The 26416-nt window shown below is 32.9% G+C and overlaps 1 protein-coding gene across 1 annotated transcript; it reads left to right on the top strand.

Moving 5' to 3' along the window:
• Nucleotides 1-11606: 11606 nt before the first annotated feature.
• Nucleotides 11607-23428, top strand: LOC109788804 (U-box domain-containing protein 13). Its single transcript, XM_020347630.3, has 5 exons — nucleotides 11607-12146; nucleotides 12716-12832; nucleotides 13752-14204; nucleotides 14910-15189; nucleotides 22320-23428. Exons 1-5 carry the CDS (start codon nucleotides 11874-11876, stop codon nucleotides 23117-23119), a joined length of 1923 nt encoding a protein of 640 aa, XP_020203219.2. The 5' UTR covers nucleotides 11607-11873; the 3' UTR covers nucleotides 23120-23428.
• Nucleotides 23429-26416: the final 2988 nt, after the last annotated feature.

The following is a 26416-nucleotide window of genomic DNA, read 5'->3' as shown; positions in this document are numbered from 1 at the left end:
AAAAGAGGTTTGTTAAGAATGAAAAGTCTGAGATAGGTACACTCTTGGCAAACCTAATTTCAAAGAAGTATATGGGTAAAGGTAACATTAGGGAGTACATCATTGAGATGTCTCATATTGCTTCAAAACTAAAAGCACTTAAGTTAGAACTCTCTGAGGACTTGTTTGGTGCATTTAGTTCTGATTTCTCTTCCAACACAATTTGGTCAGTTTAAGGTGAGCTATAATTGTCAGAAAGAGACTTGGTCTCTAAATGAGCTCATCTCACATTGTGTTCAGGAAGAAGAAAGATTGAAGCAAGATAAGACAGAAAGTGCTCATATTGCCTCTACCTCAAAGTATAAGGGCAAGGGATTGAAAAGGAAAAAGGATAAGGAAGTTGCAGTTACAGCACCTCAAAGGAAACAACAAAAGAAATCAAATGAGTCTGAAGGCAATGGTTGTTTCTTTTGTGGAGTTGTAGGGCATGTGAAGAAGCATTGCACTAATTATCACGCATGGCGTGCTAAGAAAGGTATGCTTCTCAACTTGGTTTGTTCTGAGGTTAATTTAACTTCTGTACCTAGACACACATGGTGGATAGATTCTGGTGCAACAACTCATATCAGTGTGTCTATGCAGGGTTGCTTGAGTTGCCGAAAACCAAATGATGGTGAAAGATACATCTATGTGGGTGATGGCAAGACGGTTCAAGTTGAAGCAATAGGAAAATTTAGATTATTGTTAAGAACTGGTTTTTATTTGGATCTTGATGAAACATTTATTGTACCGTCTTTTAGACAAAATTTAATTTCTATTTCTGTTTTTGACAAATTTGGTTATTCTTGTTCATTTGGGAGTGGAAAATTTAGTTTTTTTTTCATGATTCAAAATTGGTTGGTTTTGTTTTTTTATCAGGTTATGATAATCTTTATTTCATTGATACGATTGCTTCATTTAATGAATCTTTACAATTAAGTACTCGAGGCATAAAGAGAAAATTAACCAATGAGAATTCAGCTGCATTATGGCACAGACGATTAGGTCACATCTCTAAACGGAGAATAGAAAAACTTGTGTCAAACGAAATTCTAAACCCTTTAGATTTTACAGATTTTGATATTTGTATCAATTGTATAAAGGGGAAACAAATCAACAAAAGGAGATTTGAGGCCAATAGGACTTTGGATGTCTTAGAACTTATACATACATATATTTGTGGACCATTTCCTACGGTAGCATGGAATGGTCAGCAATACTTTATAACGTTCATAGACGATTTTTCAAGATATGGCTACATTTATCTCATTCATGAAAAGGCAAAGTCATTGGACGTGTTCAAAAATTATAAGGCTGAAGTTGAGAACCAACTCAACAAAAGAATTAAAAGCGTCAGATCTGACAATGGTGGTGAATACTATGGTAGATATGACGGTTCAGGTGAGCAACGTCCAGGACCATTTGCTAAATTCCTAGAGGAATGTGGTATCGTCCCACAGTACACTATGCCGGGTTCGCCCACTATGAATGGTGTTGCTGAAAGACGAAATAGAACGCTTAAAGATATGGTAAGGAGTATGATTAGTCATTCTACTTTACCAAAGTCACTCTGGGGAGAAGCCCTTAAAACTGCAGCATATATCCTTAATAGAGTTCCAACAAAAGCAACTGGAAAAACCCCTTATGAACTTTGGACAGGCAAAAAGCCTAGTTTAAAACACTTACATGTTTGGGGTTGTCCAGCTGAAGCAAGGCCTTATAGGCCAAATGAAAAGAAACTGGACTCAAGAACTATAAGTTGTTATTTTGTTGGATACTCTGAAAGATCGAGGGGGTATAAATTTTATGATCCCACAACTAAGTCGATTTTTGAATCAGGAAATGCTCAGTTCTTTGAGGATGTAGATTTTGCAAGGGGAGATATAATTAAGGACTTTATATTTGAAGAGGAATATGTTGATATTCCCACAGGTGTTATTGACATTGTTCAGGATCCTCTTCTTGACTTTGTTCAAGACACAACAAATCAAGACAATGTCAAATCTCCTATGCAAGAAGTTGTTCCAGAAGAACAAACTCTTCCTCCTCAAGAACCTATGCCATTAAGGAAATCCACTAGAGAAAGAAGAAGTGCAATACTAGATGACTATATTGTGTTTCTCCAAGAACATGAGGTTGGAATTGGATTGATGGAAGATGATCCAATTAACTTTCATCAAGCCATGGAAAGTTCTAATTCTCAAAAGTGGATTGATGCCATGAATGAAGAGATTAAGTCCATGAGGGACAATGACGTTTGGGATCTTGTTCCATTACCAGAAGGTGCGAAACCCATTGGTTGCAAATGGATATTTAAGACCAAGAGGGATTCGAAAGGTGATGTGGAGAGGTTCAAGGCTCGTCTTGTCGCAAAGGGATTTACTCAGAAAGAAGGTATTGACTATAAAGAAACTTTTTCTCCAGTTTCTTCTAAAGACTCTTTTAGGACTATAATGGCATTAGTGGCGCATTTCGATCTTGAGTTACATCAGATGGATGTAAAGACAATGTTTCTAAATGGTAACATTGATGAGACAATTTATATGATGCAACCAGAAAACTTTATTCTGAAAGATTCAAAGAATTTGGTTTGCAAACTTAAGAAATCCATATATGGGCTCAAGCAAGCATCTCGACAATGGTATTTCAAGTTTCATCATGTGATCACCTCGTGTGGTTTTGAAGTGAATTTAGTTGATGATTGTATATACCATAAGTTTTGTGGGAGCAAGTATATTTTTCTGGTTTTGTATGTTGATTATATTTTGCTTGCCAGCAACGATATAAATTTATTGCATGAAACCAAGAAATTTCTATCTAAGAACTTTGAGATGAAAGATCTTGGTAATGCATCTTTTGTATTGGGCATACAGATACATCGAGATCGTTCTCGAGGTACTTTTGGGTTGTCTCAAAAAGGTTATATCGAAAAGGTTCTCAAGAGATATGGCATGCAAGATTGCAAACCAGGTAATACCCCTGTGGCTAAGGGAGACAAGTTTAGTCTCGCTCAGTGCCCTAAGAATGACTTTGAAGAAAAGGAGATGCAAAAGATTCCTTATGCATTAGCATTAGGAAGTCTTATGTACGCTCAAGTCTGTACGCGTCCAGATATTGTGTACGTTACAGGGATGTTAGGCAGATATTTGAGTAATCCTGGATTGGATCATTGGAAAGCAGTTAAGCGAGTCATGCGGTACTTAAAGAGAACAAAAGATTATATGCTCATATATCGGAGGTTGGATCAGCTTGAGATCATTGGGTATACTGACTCCGATTTTGTTGGATGCCAAGACAGTATGAAATCTACATCAGGCTATATATACATGCTAGCTGGAGGTGCTATTTCATGGAAGAGTGATAAATAATCTCTTATAGCCTCTTCTACTATGGCAGCTGAATTCATAGCGTGTTATGAGGCATCTAATCATGGAATTTGGTTGCGAAACTTTGTCACAGGCTTGCGTATAGTAGATGGTATAGAAAGACCACTTAAGTTATTTTGTGATAATAAATCAGCAGTTTTATTTTCCAACAACAACAAAAGCTCAACAAAGTCTAAACACATAGACATCAAGTTCCTAGTTGTTAAAGAAAGAGTTCAAAGTAAACAATTGTCTATAGAACATATTGGCACAAACTCCATGGTTGCGGATCCGCTTACTAAAGGATTACCACCCAAAATGTTTCTTGAGCACATTGCTCATATGGGTGTTATGTCTTTAAGTGATGTTCAGTTTTAGTGGGAGTTTGTAATTTTATGAATGCTTCTATGACATAGACATATTTTTCAATATATGTATGGTTCAAGTATATTTTCTGCAGAAATAAAGTTTTGGTATATTGAAACTTTGATTTTGTCATGGTTTGATCTCACTAAGGTTTAAGGAGGACCTATTGGAATTAGGCATGTTAAGATCACATTACATGAAAATTCCATACTACACATCCATATCATGATGCATGTTATTCATTTGTATCAATATATGTGACCATTGATGGGTTTAGTTACGACAAATTAAATGTAACAAAGACTGCTTTGATCCTATGTTGGTATGATTGATGAACCGAATTGGTAAAAGATGCATTTTATAATTATATAATTATAAGGTTACACATATAGTACAAGTGGGAGATTGTTGGATCCTTAATCCAACGTTGGTCTTATATGTGAATAATTATATATTAAAGACACATAATACCAAATTAAAGTGATCTAATGACGTATAAATTATTTTGGCAGTTATGTATCTGAAAGGTTATGGGACCTTTAATGTGTGGTAATTAAAGGGTAATTCTATTTTGTGATGGGTTAAAATAGAAATACCAAAAGACCTTATGACTGTCTACAGATAGGTTAGGTCCCCAGATCACACTACGTTCTTTTCTTTTCTGACATCTCATTATCAGAGAGAGACAGAGAGATAATTAGAGGATTCTCTCAAGAGAGTACGTGTTGATCTGGAAGGCCAAACCGCACCGCTCTCTTATCATCATGAATTCAGGTATGCTTCCGCTTATTGTTTCTAGTGATTAACATGATAGATTTTATTTTATATAGATGATGGTTTTCATCAAAAGGTTAAATTTGGTTCTAACATTTGTTCTTAGTTCATCTTTCATATTTAGATAACTTTCAAGTGATCAAGATATGATAATTAAGATATGTTTATGTTTTCTGTTAAATAAAAGAAAAAAAAGAGATTAAAATAACATTATATCTTATAATATTTTCTTTATCATACATATATATATATATAGTTGAATAGATTAAGGTAATGATGTTTGGATAAACTTTTAAATAAATATTTATATAAAAATAAAATAAATTGATATTTTTCATAAATTAGAATTAATTTATGTATTTAATTTTTATAAAAATTAATTTATCTAAATTTTTCAAAAGATAAAGTGCACAAATTATTTTTCACTTAAGATAAAAATGCTGTTAAAAAAAAGGTTAAGATAGACAATTTTTTTTTATCCCTAATTACTTAGGGGAAAATTTATGCAAATAAGATCATATATAGTCTCATATATTATAAATAATAATTTAGAGTGTCCATATATTTCTTTAGTATATATATATATATATATATATATATATATATATATATATATATATATGAATAATAATTTAGAGTCTCCATATATCTCTTTAGTGTGATATATGAATAAAAGCTTCTTTTTTTTATGACCGTTTACATTATCTCTTTTTGCTCTAACATGTATGTAAAAATAAAAAAAAAAATCTTTTCCATCTGGTTATAGTTGACAACTTCTTTCTATTCAAGCTTAGTATGAATCATTCCATGTTTCTTTGACTAGAAGACAGCATGTTGAACATTTCGGAATTGGTCAGCTTTATACCATTCCATTTTTCTTTGACCGTAAGAGATAGAGTATGTTCCACGGTGTGGAAGTGATCAACCAAACTTTTGGACCCACGAAATCCATGGCTTCGTAAATGTAATTTTTAAATCATTTTATTTGATTTAGGTTTTTCAAATTAGAAAGTGTGAAAATATATTGAAAAAATGTATTTATATTATTTAAACTAGTAGGAAAAAGAGATATTTTATGTCTCTTAATTTTTAAAAATTAAAAAATAAAGAAAGATAATTTAAGAATTATTCACAAAATACAAGAAACTTATTTTGTTAGGAGTATAATGGTTTATTAAAAATGGAAAGACCCCTCAAATGTTATGACCCCTCAAATGTTATGTTTTGATGATAACAAATTTAGACATCTTTTAAAAGATATAAAAAATTACTTGTTTAAGATGATAGTATAAATCACAATAAAAGACAATTTGAATGATGAAATGCTTGATAATAATTTAGACTAAACACTTCCTCTATTTAAAATGAATGCTTTAAATATCAATTTAATATGTTTGATATTTCTATCATTTGCTTTCATGTTATTCTTAAAAACTTCTTTGGGACTTGTAACGTATAAAGTAATGAGTATTTACTTTTTTATAGAAAAAGGACAAACATATATTTTAATGTATGTGTAGTTAGCTAAGTCATTCTTGACTAATACACACAATAATTCTTTTTCTTTTGTATTTTGTATAAAAAGGTGATAAATAGTCTTCTTAATCGGATAAGAAATGACCATTTGATTAAATACATTTAATGCAAAAATTTATTGTACTAATAGACACTTAGCTCTACAAGAAAGCAAAACTGTAACGACTCGCTATGGTCGTCATACTACGAAACAATACTACACACTTCTGGAATATATACTAAAATAGTATAATAAATAAATTTACAACACAAGTTGCCAAGCAAGCAACCAACAACACCCAGCTATATACAACAAAATATGCTACTATAAGGTAGCCTACAAAAGAAAACATCCATTCCAGACACCTCTTATGGCCTCTAGCAGCTATCTCCCAACCTATCCCTATCTTGCTCCCATACATCCTATGATCATCGCAGTCCAAATTACATGGAAACATGCAAGGGTAAGCTAGACAATAAACAAATCATAATAATTAAATATGTAACACAATCAACTATATAATCATCTTCACGTCCAACATAGAGGACAAACAACACACATACTACACATCTGAACATCATTTCAAAATTAATTCAACACATCAACACTAATCAACACAATATGAACACCTCAACGCAAACTACTAAACAACTCATCAAAATAGCAACAACATTTTCAACACATTGTACTTTACTCAAATTGGCTACCTGTAATCGGTATAGCTCGTCCTAAACCTTATATCGTAGTCGCTTCATACACGTGTGCCTCAACCTTAACCACACATGGGATTGACTAAGTCCTAAAGGAGAACAACACATCATCCAAGGAGGGTTTTTCAATAAATTGGGCTCTTAGAGTACTACAACTATCTCAATCCATACAATGGGATGAACAACTTCGAAAACTTCTCCTCTAGTCCTAGTGATCAATAACTCATCATCATAGCACAATCACGTAGTTTTTAACATAATAATTCAACTATCAGCTCATTCATATAACATTATATGCAACTTGAATACAACAAAACATGCAACATCAACTAATGTGTCGTCACGCATATACAACTAGGAGATCTCCTAACAACATGAGCAATCTAAGTAATTTCCACCCTACCGAACCAACCCAATCATTTTCACGCCCGAAGCGCCAACTCAATCACAACAAAATGAGATATCAATCCCTCCTCTGGTTTCTCAGGTCTCATCACTTACACTAGGAAAGTCCGGTTCCACCGTCAAGTATAACACAACTGGGTACAAGCTTACCACGACCTTAACATGCATTACCAAGTCACTTGTGGAGTTCACCCACCGATTATCCGCAAGGAATCACACAACCTTTCTAGGTACTTGGTTAAGGATTGTAGCCCTCAATCTCCTACCTTACTCAACCACTAACTAAGGATTTGGAGGAAACTTACCTCAAAACCTACTCCAAGAGATACACCTACTCAATGAGAGTTTTCCAAATAGTGGCCTACTTGAGAACCACTCCAAGATACTGTATGCGGGATCTTCAGTTTTCAAAATAGTTTTCCCTCCTCAAATCCTGAGTCAGCCATCATACTATATAATGCCACATTGTATTCTTAGCATCCACACCTCATCAAACATCTACTATATACATTACATCCAGTTAATGCATATGGAGATCAATAACATCAATCATGTAAAGCATACCAATGCTTAACATCTCAACTAATAACAACATACCAATGCTTAACATCTCAACCAATAACAGCATACCAATGCTTAACAATTCATACAATAATTAGCATGTCAATGCTTAATATATCAACCAAGAACAACATACCAATGCTTAACAATTCATACAATAATTATCATGTCAATGCTTAATATATCAACCAAGAACAACATACCAATGCTTAACAATTCATAAAATAATTAACATATTAATGCTCTGCAATAAATTCAACATAGCATATTAGTCATATAAAGCATATCAATGCTCATCACCAATTTCAAGTACACAAGGATAGCATTCCAATGCTTATTATCATTTCCTATTACACACAACATGCAATAGAAACAAGCATTCTATTCACGATCAATTTCACCCATCATACAACATGTATCACATGCAATTTATCAAAAAATCACACATTTCTACATTGACAACCTTTGCCTAAAACAACCCATAGGGAGTTCTACTACTCCAATCATTCTCATCCTTAACTCATGAAATATAAGAAGATTTCTTACAACTCTCATGAAGACACCCTATCCTAATTCCATCATCTACCTTGTTAAAAATTGTAAAAACCGCAACCATTCTCCTAAATGCTGACAGCTTGACCTTTGATCACTAAAAAGGTCATAAATGAAGCTCTAGACCTTCTTTTTGGGTTATTCCAGCGCCATTGGAAAGCTGACATCCAAGGCTACAACTTCCATGAAGACCTCAAGACCAAATTCGGTCATCTACAATCACCGCTTCAACGCTCAATTTAGCGCTTTAGCTCTAGATTTGTGCCAGCTCAGTTTTCTTTTCATGGCCATGGCTGTGAATCCACGGCCATGGCTGCTAGTTTTTGCCACTCCAATTTTTCCTCATAGCCATGGCTGCAAGTCTCTACCACTCCATTTTTCCCCCACAGCCATGGCTGCAAAACCACAGCCATGGCTACAAGTTTTTGCCATCACGTTTTTTCCTCCCATGGCTATAGCTGTGAATCCACAGCTATGGTTGTGGATTTCTACAAGTTCATTTTTCCTCCACGGTTATAGTTGTGAATCCACGGGTATAACTGTGAGTCTCAAAATTCTCTAAAATTCCATAGATTTCACCTTCGATCCTCTCCATTTCTTCACCAATCTTCTCCCTAAACATGATCTACACCCATGATTAGCACCACATTTGTTCAAGAAACTCAGAAACCACAAAAATTTGGACATGCATGCATCAACATTCGTGATCTCCCATTTTTACCCAACTCATTCAAGAACACCACAACCCCAACAACATGCAACCCACCCAACTCAATTATTCAGCCTCCAAATGACATCCTAGTTGATGATCCGACTACATGCAACCCAAAATGCACAACAAATTTGAGTTCTAGCTTCCCTTACCTTGAAACAGAGTGAACGATGAGCTCCGAGCTACTCCGAGATTGAAGAAGAAGAAGAAGAAGATGGAATGGAAATCTGACTACGGGCTTCCAAAGCTCCCTAGCACACCAATTGCTCAACAACCTTGAGAATCAACAAGAAATAAAAGAAGTTTGGGAGAAGGAAAATGGGGAAAAAGAGAGAGGAGGAGAAAGAAAAGGAAAAAAAATGAGAGAGGGAGGGGGAAGGGTTTGGGGTCTCACAAAAACAAAGCTAGCTGACAAGTATTACTCAAGGATTTACAACAGTTATCTTCAAAGTTCACCTATTTAACTGAACTTGAACCTTATAAAGAACATATATTCAATTTGACTCATTTTATTCATTCTTTCTCTGTAAAACTTTGCACTTAAAAGTTTGTCACATATTGTGTATAAGATAAATTATTTGTTATTACCTAACTTAAATTATGTGTTTTAACTTAAAGCTTGTAAAGATTTTATTGTTTAAAGAATATTACTTATTGTTTAAGCTTGGAGGGACTATGTTGTTTAAAGAATACTTGAATAATTTGTTTGAAGATAAAAATCAAATAACACTTAAATTGAGTCAAAAAGTGACTTATGAAATAATACTTTTATTTTATAAAAGATAGTAAAACTTAATTAAGTTGATAAAAAATTAGACGTAATCTAAATAGTTGAGATAAACTACTATAAAAATATATTGTACTTTTTGCTTTACTTCATTTAGACTTCTTTAAACTTATGTGACTATTTCACTGTTTTAAAAAATGTCGAGTCTTTAATAAACACTATTTAACTCTCCTTTTAATATCTTTCTTTCCTCCACACTTACATTTTCTCATTTTTATATGATTTATTCAAGTAAATGTAATAATCATGTTTACAAAATTCAAATGAGTTTAAATATTGATAACATATTGGTTCAGACTTAAGGTGTCACATGCCCAATGTTTGAGCCATGAAGAGCAACCATTTCTCTCTAGAGTCCAGTATGGTCTCATTGGTACCACTATCGTCCTTTGTTGTTAGGGATCATGTGTCCAATGATGGCAGTCTTGTGCCATTTGCATAAACTACAAAAAATTGCATACTTTGTCATTTATGACTTTTAATCCACTCTAATTGGTCAAATAACGAATTGAAGTCCAATACCACTATTCATTACCATTAATTACTCAATCAACACACTAATTACTCAATCTCTAATTATTTTAATCAACCTTCACTTTTGCTCTATAAAGTTGGGATTCTCATTGTGCTGTAACTCTTTATAGGAATTGGGTTCAACACTCACACCAATCAATCAAGCTTCTGAAATCACAATTAATATCAAAACAAAGACATAGAAGATACATGGATAAAATTCACCTTAAACACAAGCAATCAATGGAGCTTTCAAGGTCCCCTATAATACAATATAAATCAAACAAACGAGATTGTAGAGAATCTAGCTACCCAACTCAGTGTCCTCTTTCCTATTAAAATCATATATGAAACCAATTTATCACCATATAATAATTACCTTCTTATCATCATTTCTCTTCCACTATCCTTTTATATTATTTTTTACTAGTTTTCCCCCCACTTTTCTCTATTCTCTATTTCATTATAAATTCAAATTTCACTAGTTAAACTTTCTCATGCTTTTTGATTACTGTCCACTCCATTATTTTTTTTAGACACAAGTGTCTCTTTCTCTCTCATAACAAAAACAACAATAAATTTTTTTTTTAGCTTGTAGGATAAACATTTATTTTATATAGCTATAATTTATAAAAAATAAATTCTTTTGAATATTTAAATTATCTTATAATTAAAAATTATAATAAAAAATATTTTTAAATATATAAATTAAATTTAAATTTATAATGAATTATTTATATGATAATACAATTTTTTTAGAATATTAAATTTAATTAAAAATTAAAAAAATGATAAAGCAAAAGATACAAAAAGTCATAAAAAGAATCTCTATGATTCTTATCGATAAAATATCTAAAAACCAGTCCCGTTGAATATTAAATATTAGATCGTGACATTTTAAATAGTTGAATTAAAATTTGTAACATTTTATAAATCAGAACAAAAATCCGCAAAAGACAAAACTTTGTAAAATTTTATATGCTTAAAAATGTTTCTAATTTTTAAAATTTAAAATTTAAAATTAATCTTCTAAGTTTTTGTAATTTAATTTTTTTTATTTAAATTTTATTTAAAAATTTATTAAATATTATTATATATTACTTATTAATATTTTTATTAGGGAAAATATTACATTAAATTTAATTATTTAGATATGTTACTGATGACTTAAATAATAAAAATAATTTTTTAAATTTTTTAAAGATTAAAGATAATATTTTTAATTTGATAAAGTTAAAATAAATTTATTCTAAATTTAAAAAAAATAAAAATATAGCCAGTTTTATAACTCCCGACAAAAACAAAGTTAATTCAACATGACATAAAACATGAGCGAGTCTTGAATCATCATCCAACGATTCCGATTGATTAACTGCACCAACGCGTTAACTCCCTCACTGCACCGAATCCTCACAGTCATGACAATCTCGCTCGTCAAAGCCAAATATCTTGGTTCTGCCGCATTTGGAGTTATTTCACATGACCACCGTTCCATTTAACCACCACCGCCACCACCACCCACGTGACCGTGGGGCCCAGGCCCAGTGGCCCACAACCAAAGCCTCCTTCTTCTCGCTTCAATCTTTCTTCGTCCATGGCTGAAGCGGAGCCTTCTCGGGTGCTCCGGAGCCTCACCCGAACCGCGGCCCAAATCACCAACCTCTCCGCCTTCAGGCCCGTCGTCAAGGCCCAATGCTGCGACCTCGCTCGCCGAATAAGGTTCCTTGCCCCGCTCTTCCACGAGCTGCAAGACGACGTCGTGTTGGCCCGCGCGGTTTCCTCTCACGCTCTCGCGTCTCTCGAAGATGCTCTCTTCAGGGCCAGGGAACTGCTCCAATTCGCCGCTTGCGGAAGCCAGGTTTTCATGGTGCGTTCCTTGAAACCACGCGCTTTGTGCAAACGGCATTGCTCGTTTGTGGTTTTGCGATGTCGTTTATTGTGAATTTGAGTTGAGTTGAGTTGAGTTTCGGGTTTGGTTATGTGGATGTTGCTTGCAATTGGACGTTGCTCGTTTTTGTTTTTGTAATGTCGTTTATTGTAAATTTGAGTTTCGTTTCCAGTTTCGTAATGTTGACGTTGCTTGCAATTGCGCATTCATGTTTGAATACAGATTTAGAAATGTTTTTGAGAGTAAAATAATTATTATTTTCGGTGGAGGAGTTCTGAAAAACACTTTTTCTTGGATCCAGACATGCTCTATGTTTTTGTAATGTCGTTTACTGTACATTTGAGTTTCGTTTCGTGTTTTGTTATGTGGATGTTGCATGCAATTGCACATTGCTCTTTGTGTTTTGGTAATGTCGTTTACTAATTTGAGTTTTTTGTGTTTTGTTTGGGATTTTGCTTGCAATTTTACATTACTCGTTTATGTTTTTGTGATGTCGTTTATTGTGCATCTGAGTTTCGTTTCGTGTTTGATTATGCTTGCGATTGCAGGTGCTGGATAGGGAACAGCTTAAGTACAAGTTCACTGATGTTGCTGTGCGTTTTGAGCATGCTATAAGCAGGATCTCAATTGACGAGCTTGATGTTTCTGAAGAAATTAAGGAGCAGGTGAATGCTTGTGATTTGTGAAGGACTTGTTTTTTTTTTTTTTTTTTTTTTTTGTTTTTTTAGTATCGAGAATTTGATACTTCTATACACCAATGAGAATGATGCATTTTAGTATATATTTAGAAATAAGGTTGTCATTTCGTTTTTTCTTATACTATACTATGAACAATTGCTGATTGATAAGAATGTAAGGTCATGTTTGGGTAAATAGTTTAATGAGCCTTTTGGTCAACTTTTACTTATTTTGCATACTTGTGTCAGCTTAGGGAGAGGTTTTAAAATATAAGCTATTATCTTTTCAATAACTTGTGCTTGATTACTGATTTTGTTTGCTTACTAAGTGCTTACTCAATTTGAACTTGTAGCTTATTTGATAAGCCAAACTTATTTGAATAAGGTCCTCTTTAAATTAATTTATCCATGAATATTTATGGGAGAAAAAAATATAATGGTAAAATGAAATAAGTTTCTTCCGCAGGGTAAAACTAGTTTCTGTATAAGTTAATTTGTTGAAGTATTTTCATTTTAACTTTTCCAAAAGCTGTTTTTAACTTATGTGATGCATAAGCTTTATGGGAGCAGCTCATTTCATTTTTCTTTTTTCTTTTCTTCTCGTATAAGTGTATATGAAGAAGTTTATTCAAATAAGGCCTAAGTTGAAGAGATCTCACACAAAAGTCATGAGCCACTTTTATTAACTTAATTATATACTTGCTTAAGTGTTTATATGATAAGTCTAAATAAGCTCTGTAATAGATCTTCCAAATATACTGAAGGAAATGTTGTTTTGTTTGGTGCCTTGGTCTTCACTTGTAGTGAGTTCATTAATTTCTCATTTGTCTGTTGATTCTTGCTACGTCATTTCATTCTGTTTTAATTTTAAGGTCTTATTTTTTTTTGCTTCTGTTGTCATCTTCAGGTTGCTCTTGTGACCATTCAGTTTAGAAGAGCCAAAGAGCAGTTTGATCCACCGGGTCTTCAGCTTTATGAGCACCTGTTGTCTGTTTACAACCAGAGCTATGATGTAAATGCTGAAACTGCTGAGCTTCAGTTAATCTGTGAAAATCTACAATTTCTCAATGTGGATGACATCAAGCAAGAGTCACTCGCTCTACAAAAGATGGTTGTAGACAGGGGTGGTCATTCTCAGAAAAGCATACGGGATATGTCATTAATAGTGCTGAAAAAAATCCAAGATTTCTTGGTGATGGAATGTGGAAACAATACTGTGTCACTAAATGAGGATTTCTTTTGTCATACTAATGAGTCTTATGTGAAACTATGTTCACAATCACTGGTTATACCCGATGAGTTTCGCTGCCCAATCTCTCTAGAGCTAATGAAAGATCCTGTTATCATTTGCACAGGGCAGGTTTGTACTTAACAGCAGTTTCTTTTTTAGTTGTCTTTATTTATGATAAAAGTTTAGCAGCACTTATGACCAACTGATATATTTAGTTTATTGGTGTGTAAATGTAGAAACCAAAGTTGCTCCTTTGATGACATATTCACATATGTTTATCGTATGGTTTTTAGTTGCTAGTTTGAGTTTCCCAAAAGGGTAACCTAGGAGTACTCTGGTTCTGCTCATTTTATATCATTATTTAATAATGTGATCCCTATGTGTTTGCAATGTAAGATTTTAAAACAGCTTTAAGTAACCAAGAACAGTGCTTTGTACAAAACTGCTAGAAGGGCAGTGGAATGGAGATCATAGCTCTTGGAAAAATATTGATGGGAAAATTCGAGCACTTTATTTAGATCAAGGAATAATGTACTCTGAGAGCTGTGACTAAAATGAACTGCAAAAAAAGAAAGAAAGAAATCTATATTTGATGATTATCTGCTATTATTTTGTATTTTATAATTGTTGTTGAAAAGCAGCTTTCATACTGTTATAGAAAATTTGTTTAGCTCTTGGCTTTATTCGTTGATTGTTATTTATTACAAACTAGTTGATAACAATACTCTTTTAAATTCCAAAAGTTTAGAGATTATGGACTAGTAAGAATGTAAGATTATTTACAATTCACCCAAGTTTAGAAACTTAATTCTGTTCTCTTGACTCTTCTTGCAGACATATGACCGATCTTGCATAAAGAAATGGCTTGAAGCAGGGCATGGAACATGTCCCAAGACTCAACAGATTCTTTCCAGCCCCATCCTCATACCCAACCATGCTTTATATGGCTTGATATCAGGTTGGTGTGAGGAAAATGGAGTGGAACCACCTAAAAGGTTAGGAAATTTATGGCTTAGTATGACAACATCAGATGGCTCTTCTGAATTAGTAGATCTCGATATCTTAGTGAGCAGACTTTCTTCCAGTGATACTGAGGATCGACGATGTGCAGCAGGTGAGCTTATTAAACAGATTTTTTCACTGCTTCTCTCTATCTCCCTACCTCCCTCCCTCTCTCTCTCTCTCTCTCTCTCTCTCATGAAAAGGTGAATGTACTTCCAATATTGTGGAAGGCAGTTCATAATTTTTATTGATTCACATCAAATTTTGTTTGGTTGATTAGTGGTAAAAATAGGTATATGGAAGGGTTATCATGTGTAGTTATTAAAAACTTAAAGACAGGAGGGATTTGCAAACAATATATTGATTATTGTGGTTTAAGGGGTAGGGTTGCTAGCTGTTTGGGTGCCATGAACTGAACATATGAAATTAGTAATTTTGGGATTGGTGGGTTTATGTCAGCTCTTTGACCAAAGTGGGTTTTCTTTTTTAAACTATTTACCAAAGTGGGACTTTTTTTCAAACTTATTCCTACTTTGGAGCAGTCAATGTTGGAAAACACAGGTCAACACTGCATTTTTCATGCCCATGTGTACAAGATGCGACACACTGCTGTGTCTTCCTTATTTATTATTAATTTTTTAAAATTGATGCAGCAAATAGCTGCATTTTCCATATTTATTTTACTTTTTTCAACCTGAATGCAGCAAGGAGCCATGTTTTCTGTTACAAGGAAGTAATGAACAAAAAATGAAAACAAAATATTATGGGTCGGGTCCTGCAAAAGCTGCTTGCTTGGCACAAAGACCATGCTTGATGTTAGAACCTCACTCAAAAAGTTGCCACGTTGAACAATCCGTATGATAAATGATCATGATATTGGAGGTGCTTAATTTAATCACTTTTCATTTTGGCAACGTGTGGAAGAAAGCTTGATGATACATTTGTCACATTCCATTCTCAACTCCCTTCCGACTGCATACACATTTCCGCATACTCATTTATTTTTGTTCATTACTGCCTTGTATGAAAATGCAGCTCTTTGCTGTTCAAGGTTATAAATAATAAGGAAGACACTGCATTGTGCTATGTCTTGTACACGTGGGCAACACCTGTCTTCCTCGTGTACGCCATGTGGAAAATGCAGCAAGCCGTTGCATCTTCAGTTGACGCCTTGTCAGCCTGTGACTGTCTTTCACATGATGTACATGTGGAAGACATGTCTTTTTTTATGTTAAAAAAACACATGGCATAAAAAATGCAGCAGTGACCTGCATTTTCCAGCATTGACTTTGGTAAATAGTTTCAAGAACTCTACTTTGGTCAAAGACTCATTTAGGTCAAATTTGCAGGGTTAAGTCAACTAAAGTTTGAGGGGACAATTTTTGGATAATGCATATCTAATGAAATTTGATCTTTGATGTTTGTAAAAGATAAACTTGATGAAAACATGAAGTAGGAGATAAGATAAAAATAATCCATGAAATCAAAGCTAGAATCATAGGATTTGCATGTAGGCTAAGAGTTTGATTGAAACAAACAATCAATAGGATTGCCTCATGCTCTTATTCCTTCCTTGAGAAAAGAATTACGTCTTAAAACTGACCTATAATTTATTCTGCATTAAATAGGAAAAGTTGAATAAGTCATAATTCTTTTTGGACTGACTCTACTACCATTGAAGCTATAAAGGAAATATTAAATTTCATAAAATACCCTGAGGACTGGAAGCTTAGTATATTAAAATATGGCTTACTGCACTCTAAAAAAGGAAATGGTTTGATATGGAGGAGCATAACTGCCTACAAGATTGATTGCCCATCAATTATGTGAAAAGCAATGCCACCCTTTTGAGATATATTGTCACTTCAAAAAAGAATATGTTTAAACTCAAAATCATAAAACTATAAGAGCATCAATTTTTTTTTTCACAAATAAAGAATTATGTAATAGAAGAATAACTCACATGATACTTGTTAGTGTTATTGCATGGTAGAGTAGCAAGGAAGATCATAACCTTGACTTTCACATTGGCTATCACCTTGTGTAACTTCTTGTCTAAAGGCTTAATAAGGATCATGATAATTTATATATGATTGGTGGTACGGTAGAGCCTGGTCACTTGTATATTGATTATATGCATTGAAATAATGATACTGATAAACTATTGGTGGATAGTACCCTAACTACTTTGAGAAGTAATATCAATATTGAAATCACTAAAACTTTGTGTAATATGAAGAAGAATCTTCAAAGTTATACATTTTGTTTCTTTTTCCCTTTTCCAACTTGTGAACTGCCTCTTCTATTATCGAGAAATGAGTGATCAAAAGGAACCATTTTTGTGGCATGAAAGTAGTAAAATTAATTACTAGATATTTGTGTCATGCTTGTTATATGACATCTCTTGGTATAGATTATTCTGTCTTTGTTCATTCTCATTATCCTCATCATCATTACCACTATCTCCACCTCCTACATCTTTATTGTTTGTATCAATTCGAGGCAATCATTATGAATTTTGTACTCCATCTAGAAATGAATTTCTCTTTCTTCTGTCCATGTAGATAATTGATTATCTTCTTGAAATATGTAGTCAAGATTAACTAGGTTGAAACGTGCTTCAATTTCTTCTTGACTAATTCTTATTTGATACCTCATTTTTCAACTTTATATTTTAATATGTAGATAAAATTTTGTAACTTTTTATACTTGAGTCTGTTCCTTGTCTTTGTATGAATGTAACTAAATGTGTTCCAGTTTCTCTAACAATTTGTGGTTGAAGTCGTTTGACTTAACTTTAATAGAAAGTTTGTGAGCATGAACAAAACATCGACTACTATTCAACTTTTTAAACGAACAAGAAAGATAAATATTTTATTTTTTATATAAAGTAATTAAAAATAATATACATTTATTTATTGAGAAAGGAAGAAATAACATTTTCTTGAATTTATTTTGAACCAAGATCTTTGAGCTTGAGGTGTAGCAAATGTTTGATCCACATCTTTAAACAACACCAACTATATAGCATTATGTAAGATGTCAATATGTAGATATATAATAATGGCTTAAATATATTTTTAGTCCCTCAAATTTAGGGTAAATTTGTTTTTGGCCCCTCAATTTTAAAATTGTTGTTTTTAGTCCTTGTAATTTCAAAAAAATTTATTTTAATCCTTATATTCAAATTTTGTTAAGAAATTTATCAAATATTATTGCATAAAATCTACTTATTGGTATCCCTATTAGTGAAAATATCACATTAAATCTAGTTGATATTGCATAACTGTCTTAATTAGTCACTTTCAAATATGTTATTGGTAACATAAGGGACTAAAATAAGAGTTTTGAAAATTACAGGGACTAAAAATAACGGTTTTAAATTTGAGGGACCAAAAACAAATTTGTTTTAAATTTGAGAGACTAAAAACATATTTAAGCCTATAATAATCATTTTGAGATCAAAATATAGTTATTTATTACTAATTGAGTTCAAGGCTTTAATTTTTTTTTTTTAATTTTTGTGAATGTTCAAGGCTTTAATTTGATCATCCATATTTCTCTCCAATTTCATAGTGTGACCTTTTGGGTCCATTCAAATGTCTCTTAATATACATAAAATCCATTGTCTCTTGATGTATATCAACAATATTAATTTCACTACTTATGGTTCCTTTTGATTGTTCATTTTCTCTAGATATATATCTAGAGACAACAAATCTTATGTATATCAAGACATTTAAAGGGATCAAAAAGGTAATTATGAAATTGGAGAGAAATATGGATTCAATCAAATTAAAGCCTTAAACTCAGTTAATAATAAAGAACTTTATTTTGATCTTATAAATTATTATTATTTTTATTATATATCTACATATTGACATCTTATATAATGTTATATAGTTGATGTTGTTTAAAGATGAGTGATGCATTTGTTACACCTCAATCTCAAAGAACTTGGTCTAAAATGAACCCAAGTAAATATTGTTTCTTCCTTTCTCAATAAATAAATGTACTTTTTTTTAAAACTAATAAATTTTTATTTTGCTTGTACATTTAAAAGCTGACTGGTGTTTGATGATTGGTTCATGCTTTTCTAAATTTCAACGCATGACTATTAAAGTTTTGAGTCAAACAACTTCAGCCACATATTGTGAGAAATAGAAACAGATTTAGCTACATCCATACAAAGACAAGGAATAAACTAAATAGGAAGTTACATAAACTTGTTTTCACACATTATAATATGAAGTTGAAAATAAGGTATCAAATAACAAAAAATCTAGAAGAAATTGAATTAAGTTTCGATCCAATTAATCTTGACTACATATTTCGAGAAGATGATCAATATTCTTCATGAATCGAAGAAAGAAAAACTCCATTTCTAGATGGGGTACAAAATTCAAAATGTTTACCATAAATTGATAAAGATGTGGAAGATGAGCATAGCGGTGATGATGGAGGTGGCTTAAGCCCACCAACTAATAATAGTGGTGATGTTGGTAATGAGACGAAAGTTGAAGAAAATGTTGATGAGGATGAACAAAGACAAATGATCGATATTAAGAGATGCCATATAATAGGCATGACAGAAATCTAGTAATTGATTTCACTATTCTTATACTAGATATGTCTCCTTCTGATAGTTCTTTCCAAGTAATAGAAGAGGCGGTTCATAGATTGGGAGAGGGAAAAAGAATCAAGATGTGTCACATGAAAATTCTTCCCCTCATATTGCACAAAGTTTTAGTGACTTAAATATTAATGATTCTTCTTAAAGTAGTTTGGGATACTATTCACCACTAGTTTATCAATGTCATTATTTCAATGCATACAATCAATATACAAGTGATTAAGTTTCTTCATACCACCAATCATGATCCTTATTATCAAAAACAAAGTGGTGAATTTTTTTGATTATGTGTTTCGATGTCTTTTGACAAGGAGCTACTCAAGGTGATAGCCAAAGTGAAGGTTATGATCTTCCTCACCACTCTAACATGTGGTATCAAGTGAGTTATACTTCTATTAAATATAATTCTTTATTTGTGAAAAAAAAACTTGATGCTCTTTAATTTTGCAATATTAATTGAGTTTTTATCATATTTTTCTTTCCATTGACAATATATCTCTAAAGGGTGGAATTGCATTTTAGATAATTGATAGACAATCAAACTTGCAGGTCATTATGTTCCTCTATGTTTGGCCATTTTCTTTTTTCATATCTATTTGAGATTTGTTTAGATTTATATACCTTTATATTTCTTACTTATGTTAATAAGACAATCTATTCTAAATTTATGTGACCAGTTATTTTTGGGTTTTTCTTGCTTTTTAAATTTGTTCTTTGGTCTTTGGACCTTTATTTTTACTATAAATCTATTCTAAATTATTCACTAAAATGATACAAAATTTTTAAAATGTATATAACCTTATAAACAAAAGATATACCAATAATTATAGTTTTTTTTTTTAATTTTTTAATTTTATTTTGTGCAAATATTTAATAATTTCATGCCATAACGATTGTAATCCGCATTGCAGTAGCTTCAATGCTTGCAACCGCAGCTGCAATTTAGAACCATCTGTTGCTTTAAAGTATGGTAGTGAAAATAATCCACATGTTTCAAAAGAGCTACTAAAATGGTAAAAGTAAATGAAGGATAAAGAAGTAATGGGTTATAATACAAAACCAAGTTTTTAGTAAAATCACATAGGTTACAGGAAGATATTTTTCAGTGGTTTCTCGTAATGTCTTCTTGTGTCTTCCTTTACCCTTACACGTTGGACCATCATCCATTTCATCTGCTCTTTTCCATCTCATTGGAGCCTCCATTGATCTGTATCTCTCGCACCGCCTTAGGCAAGTTTCCATTTTCTTCTTCACAGTAGGTATTAGTCCAACTTTCTATTGGATAAATTTGTTCCTGATCTTTTCTTTTTTGTATTTCCACTTATTACTTCGGTATTCTTATCTTCAATACACTAATTATTTTGCACTAGTTGGCACTCCATTACCCAAAATTCACTACTGCACCACTGGTCCTATAGCTGTCTGGTACAATTTTCTGTTGAGTTTTATCAGCGGTTAGGAACTTTATGATCATGAAACCGTATTGATTCCTTGATATGCTGGTATACATGTTAATCTACCGTCGTTTACTTTTTCCATTGTTTCATAATGTGGGTCACAACACAAGTTTGGCTTCTCGGTAGTTTGCAAAATTTTGTAATTATCTGTCTTTGGTACCAAAGTTCTCTTTGATAGTGGTATCATTTTACATTTTCTCAGGCCCCACTATTCCATTGAATAACTTTCAATTTTTACACATCTTCCTTAAAGCATTTCCATGCTTTGATTGTGTCAATTGTTATATTGTCTGACTATACTTCTGTTCTCATCTTCTTTACTGCTTCATTTACCTGAAGTTCTCTAATTTTGTGTGATGAAAGGTTTAATTTCAATAACCCTTTCTGGTGCTAAAACTACCCAAAATCCATTCTTGTATGTTCCTTGTTTAATAAACTATAGAAATAACTTTTCTACTTTCCCTTGATATCCTGCTTAGTTAATAAAACTTTTCCATCTTTGTTCTTGTATTTTTCTCTTCCATTGGCATGTTTGTATATTTGTGCCTCCTCATTTTCTCTATAGTTTCCTGTGGTTTTAGCTCTTCAAAGAACAATTATTTGTGCGTGGGGAGGATTATTTTGTTTAAAGAGAATTTATCTTCTTTTGTTGATAATCGTCATTTGATGATAGAATGTACCATTCTCCAACTTGCTAAGCTAATCACCATAGTTCCTAGTATGATGGCACCTACAATTGGTGGCCTAGTGAACTCTATGGTAGGTTTAAAATGCATAGACAGAATCTATGTTAGATTAATTATGATGTGGGGGGAGAAGGGATGGGGGAGGGGTGCCGGATAAAAATGTAGGGTGAGAGGATGTTCTTCCTTTTTAAGGTCTATATGCCAATGAGGTTTAGCAGTCAAACCCAAAACCCTTTTGTCTATGCAGATCAATCCTAGAAATGAAGGGATCTTAAATTTGTTTTTATAGGAATTTTCCTCTGCCTTTTAACATTGTTTTAATTTGAGAACAATGCTTATTTCAGGATCTCTCAAATCCCCACCCTTGTATTTCCTAATGATGTTATATGTTGATAGACTTCCTTTATCCTTGTTTTACTGCATGGATGTATTTCCTATGTTATATGTTGATCTTGTTTTACTGCAGGGGAGCTCCGACTTCTTGCCAAGCAAAATGGTCAAAATCGAATTCTGATTGCTGAAGCTGGTGCCATTCCCCACCTTGTTGCTCTCCTCTATGCAGCTGATGCTGGCACCCAAGAGCATGCAGTTACTGCTCTTCTGAACTTGTCTATCTTTGCAGATAATAAAGAGCGCATCATGGCTTCTTCGGCTGTGCCAGGCATCCTCTACGTGCTAGAAAATGGTAGTATGGAAGCTCGGGAAAATGCAGCAGCCACCTTTTTCAGCCTCTCTGGGGTGGATGAGAACAGAGCGGCAATTGGTGCATCTGGAGCAATCCAGGCATTAGTTACTCTATTCTGTGAGGGAAGTCAAAGGGGGAAGGTGGATGCAGCAAAAGCGCTATTCAATCTATGTTTATCTCAAGGGAACAAAGGACGGGCAATTAGGGCTGGTATTGTGCCTAAGTTGATAGAAATGCTAACAGAACCTGCTGGGGAGATGAGGGACGAGGCATTGGCAATAATGGCTGTAGTAGTTAGCCATCCTGATGGAAAAGCAGCAATTGGATCTATGAATGTTGTGTCCACTTTGGTGGAATTAATTAGTAATGGACCTCCTAGGAACAAAGAAAATGCAACTTCAGTGTTGGTGCTCCTCTGTAACGGAGATCCTCTACTATTGTCAATTGTCAGTTCACTTGGGGTGATTAATCCTCTCTTGGACCTGGCAGAAAATGGTTCAGAAAGGGCTAAGCGGAAAGCTGCCCAACTACTTGAGTTGATAGGAAACCATTGTGAATATACTAGGAAAACTGCCAACTAGATTTTAGGTGCATCTGTTGCTATTTTAAGTTACAGCAGCTGGCATAGATAGTGATTAAAGATGATATATACAATAGGTTACTAGTATAGGATCCCCAATATTTCCTTCTCATTTTTTGTTTAGAGGAAATTTCCATTTAGTTGAATTGAATCACTTGTGTTGCAAAGCTGTCGAGTATTAAGGTGGCTGTTCAACACACAGTTGAAGTACAGATATTTGTTATCAGAAGAACAAAAATTGTGTACATTTTCATCTCAAACTTCGACCGGCATTTCTTTTTTGCAATGAAATGTCTTTAACAGTTGCTTAGCCTCACTTGTGATCAAGATTCTTGTCTTTCGGTGGTGAGTCTCAATCACATATCTTGGAAATAAGACTGAAAATATTATATTATGTTTACCTTTGTGGGAGTGCAAGTTTTTTTTATGCAGGTCATCTCAGGAAAGAGACAGGTCTCGATGTCGATTTCCACAAAGATATACTAAAATCATTGTTGATAATGGGGGCATGGTTACGTGATTCATTATTCCTGGTTAAGATTCCCGAATAACACTCTTTCATCTTTTGTTTTGCTGATGCCATTATTCTTGCAAAAATGTATTTAAGAAAAAAGGGCCACGATGTTGAAATTGCAAAAAGGCAGCTATTGCGTAATGTTAAGCAACACTTTCATATTTGCGATGCTTGGGACCGTGATGGATCTTTGTGTACTAAACATTATCATGAAAAACAGTAAACCATGTGCGAGAGAGATTGTGAAAACCAGGTCAAGGGTAAACAAGGGTTGCCACGTTATAAAGGTTACGTAGTGTTACAAAGATGAATCAGCATAATGCAGAAAGAGACACATTGCCACTACAGCGAGTGGGAATCAGGAAGACAATAACTCGATAGGAACGGATTCAAACATGATTAGTTTGCCAAATTTGCATCTGAAACTAATTTCATTTTCCACTTTGCATGCACGATCTCACTAATATACCCATCACTCTACCATTTTCATGGCTTTTTGGTTTTGGATTTTGATCAAAACCCACTTCAAGGAACGCGTGACAAGCCTCCTACTAAAGTTTTCCCTTTTTTTATTACGTCATCACATTTAAAATGAGAAATTATAATTGCCATTTAAAATTAGGGGGTGATGTTTATCAATCGAAAAGGTATTTTTTGATAATAAACACAAATAAAAAATATGGGATAGTAAGACAGTGCTTTTTCTTAATAGGCTGAATAGGTGGTTACGATTCTACTTTTATGTCTTAATTATGAGAATGTTTTTATAATCATATTATTACTGATCCGCAACTAGGTTTAAGGTAGTATTTATCTAGTTTTTTTTAAATAAAAAATAAGTTAGGTGGAACACAATGTCAAAAAAACCTTAAAAAATAATTTTTAATTCAAAAAGCGGAAAAAATAGAGCTATTGCAAGAGTTAAGAAAATGAGATGTCACTTTTAGAAAGAGAAAGAAAACAAAAAATTATGCCAAATATTACCTTTAAAGTTGAACATAGAAGCGTATAACATATCCTCATCTTTGAAGCTGATTGTCCTAGCTTCCACAGCACTCTTTTTTTCTCAACCTATATAGTTTCCTATGAAATAGTGGCCTAACTTTTAATATTCATTTACATACTTTTTAATTAGGAAATAAAAGCATGTAAAAAGTGACAAGAATAAAATCTAATAATTTGTTTTTATCATTGTCTGCATTTATGGATAAATTTCATTCTTTTCCAGACTTCTTTGGTTGATTATCTTTTTGTTTTTCCACGTAAAGGTCTAAAGTTAAAAAATAAAATAAAATAACGAAATGTGTTCGTTGCATTGTCCGTTTTTATCGTCCATTTATAATAGAAAAGGTGAAAAGATATATTAACCGAGACTCTTGGATGTAGTAAAACAACTATTTGCTTCAAATTGGGAGAAAAAAGAAACTGCTTGCTTCACAACTTTTACGGATTCAATGCAATTAAAATGATATTTTAATTGAGTTTTTTTTTTCACCCTAAAAAATATTTTAATTGAGAGAAGATAATTAAAATTCATTTGGAAACTTATTATATCTCAAAAGTACTCACCTAAATTAATGTTTGAAAATTTGTAATTGACATTCCAAAAAAGAAAAAGAAATACTATGCAAAATTTCATCTTTTTAATTGCTATATTTTGTTGGTGTTTTTTTTTTAATTATTTTTTTTTTATCTAATAGGCTATATTTTGTTGAAGTTGATGTCTTCAAAACATTCCATCGCATGACCAAGTCTACTTGTCTCAAATTTGCATCAATATTACTTGCTATGCTTGACATGCAAAACTCCACACTATTCTAAATACATAAAGAAGAAGAAACAAAATGTCATCCAACATTTCATGGTGTGGCGAGTCTACTTGATTGCCTCAAATTTGCATTAGCATTACTATTAACACATGATGTAATTAAAGTTAGAAAACTTCACAACCTTAAGTTTTTAAACCCTCATCCATGGTTCAAAACATGAAACATTGATGTTAAATGTTGTTAATATTTTTCCTTTTCTTCTCAGTGTTTATATCATTTGGATTCAGTGATGGATTCAAGCTCCCCTCCCCCCGACTTTGAAAAAAAAAATAATTATCATTCTAAATATAATTATATTGAAAATTTGTTTAAAAATTAAAATATATTTTATAAATTTTTGATGATTTATGATTTAAAAGAATGATATTCACATGTTAGATAAATAATCTAATATATTTAAAATTAACAATCAAGAACTAATGTAGAATGTCCTATTCTACATCAGGTAAACAACAATTGATGTAAAAAAGTTGGACATTATTTCAATGCCTACTTTTCTATATCAATTGTAGAACATCCGATGTAAAATCATATTGTCAAAAGTCATTTTTGCACTAGTGTTGGGGTGTGGATGCTATTTAGGGTGTGCAATTGTTATTGGCATTAGGGAGGAGAATCATGAGTGAAAATGGGGGACCCATGTAAATGAAATAAAATTGTGAGGGGTGAGCGAAAGTTTTAGAATGGAGGGGGAAGGGGGTATTTGTGAATGTGGGTATGGGGGCCTAGGTGAGCAGAAATTTTAGGGTGGGAAAGGACTGGTTGTGCATGTGGGTTGAGAGGGAAGGGGGAAAAGTTATGAAATTAGAAATGTGGAGAAAAGACATACATTAGAAGCGGAGTTGAATAGTATTAATCAAAAACTCAAAACTTTTTCGAAAAAGTGAAGTAATATCAAGACTTTAAGAGTGTAAACAAAGATTTAAGTAAGAAGGACATACAATATTTTTATACT

The sequence above is a fragment of the Cajanus cajan genome, chromosome 4, assembly GCF_000230855.2.
Source record: "Cajanus cajan strain Asha chromosome 4, NIPB_CcT2T_4, whole genome shotgun sequence".
Lineage (NCBI taxonomy): Eukaryota > Viridiplantae > Streptophyta > Magnoliopsida > Fabales > Fabaceae > Cajanus > Cajanus cajan.
Note: the sequence above shows the minus strand (reverse complement) of the source record. Positions and strands in the feature narration are given on the sequence as shown.

Bases quoted from the DNA above. Each gene is read 5' to 3' on its own strand.
- LOC109788804 (XM_020347630.3), top strand. From the start codon at position 11,874: ATGGCTGAAGCGGAGCCTTCTCGGGTGCTCCGGAGCCTCACCCGAACC. The intron at 12,147-12,715 runs GTGCGTTCCTTG...TTGCGATTGCAG, and splicing joins GCGGAAGCCAGGTTTTCATG to GTGCTGGATAGGGAACAGCT. The intron at 12,833-13,751 runs GTGAATGCTTGT...TGTCATCTTCAG, and splicing joins CTGAAGAAATTAAGGAGCAG to GTTGCTCTTGTGACCATTCA.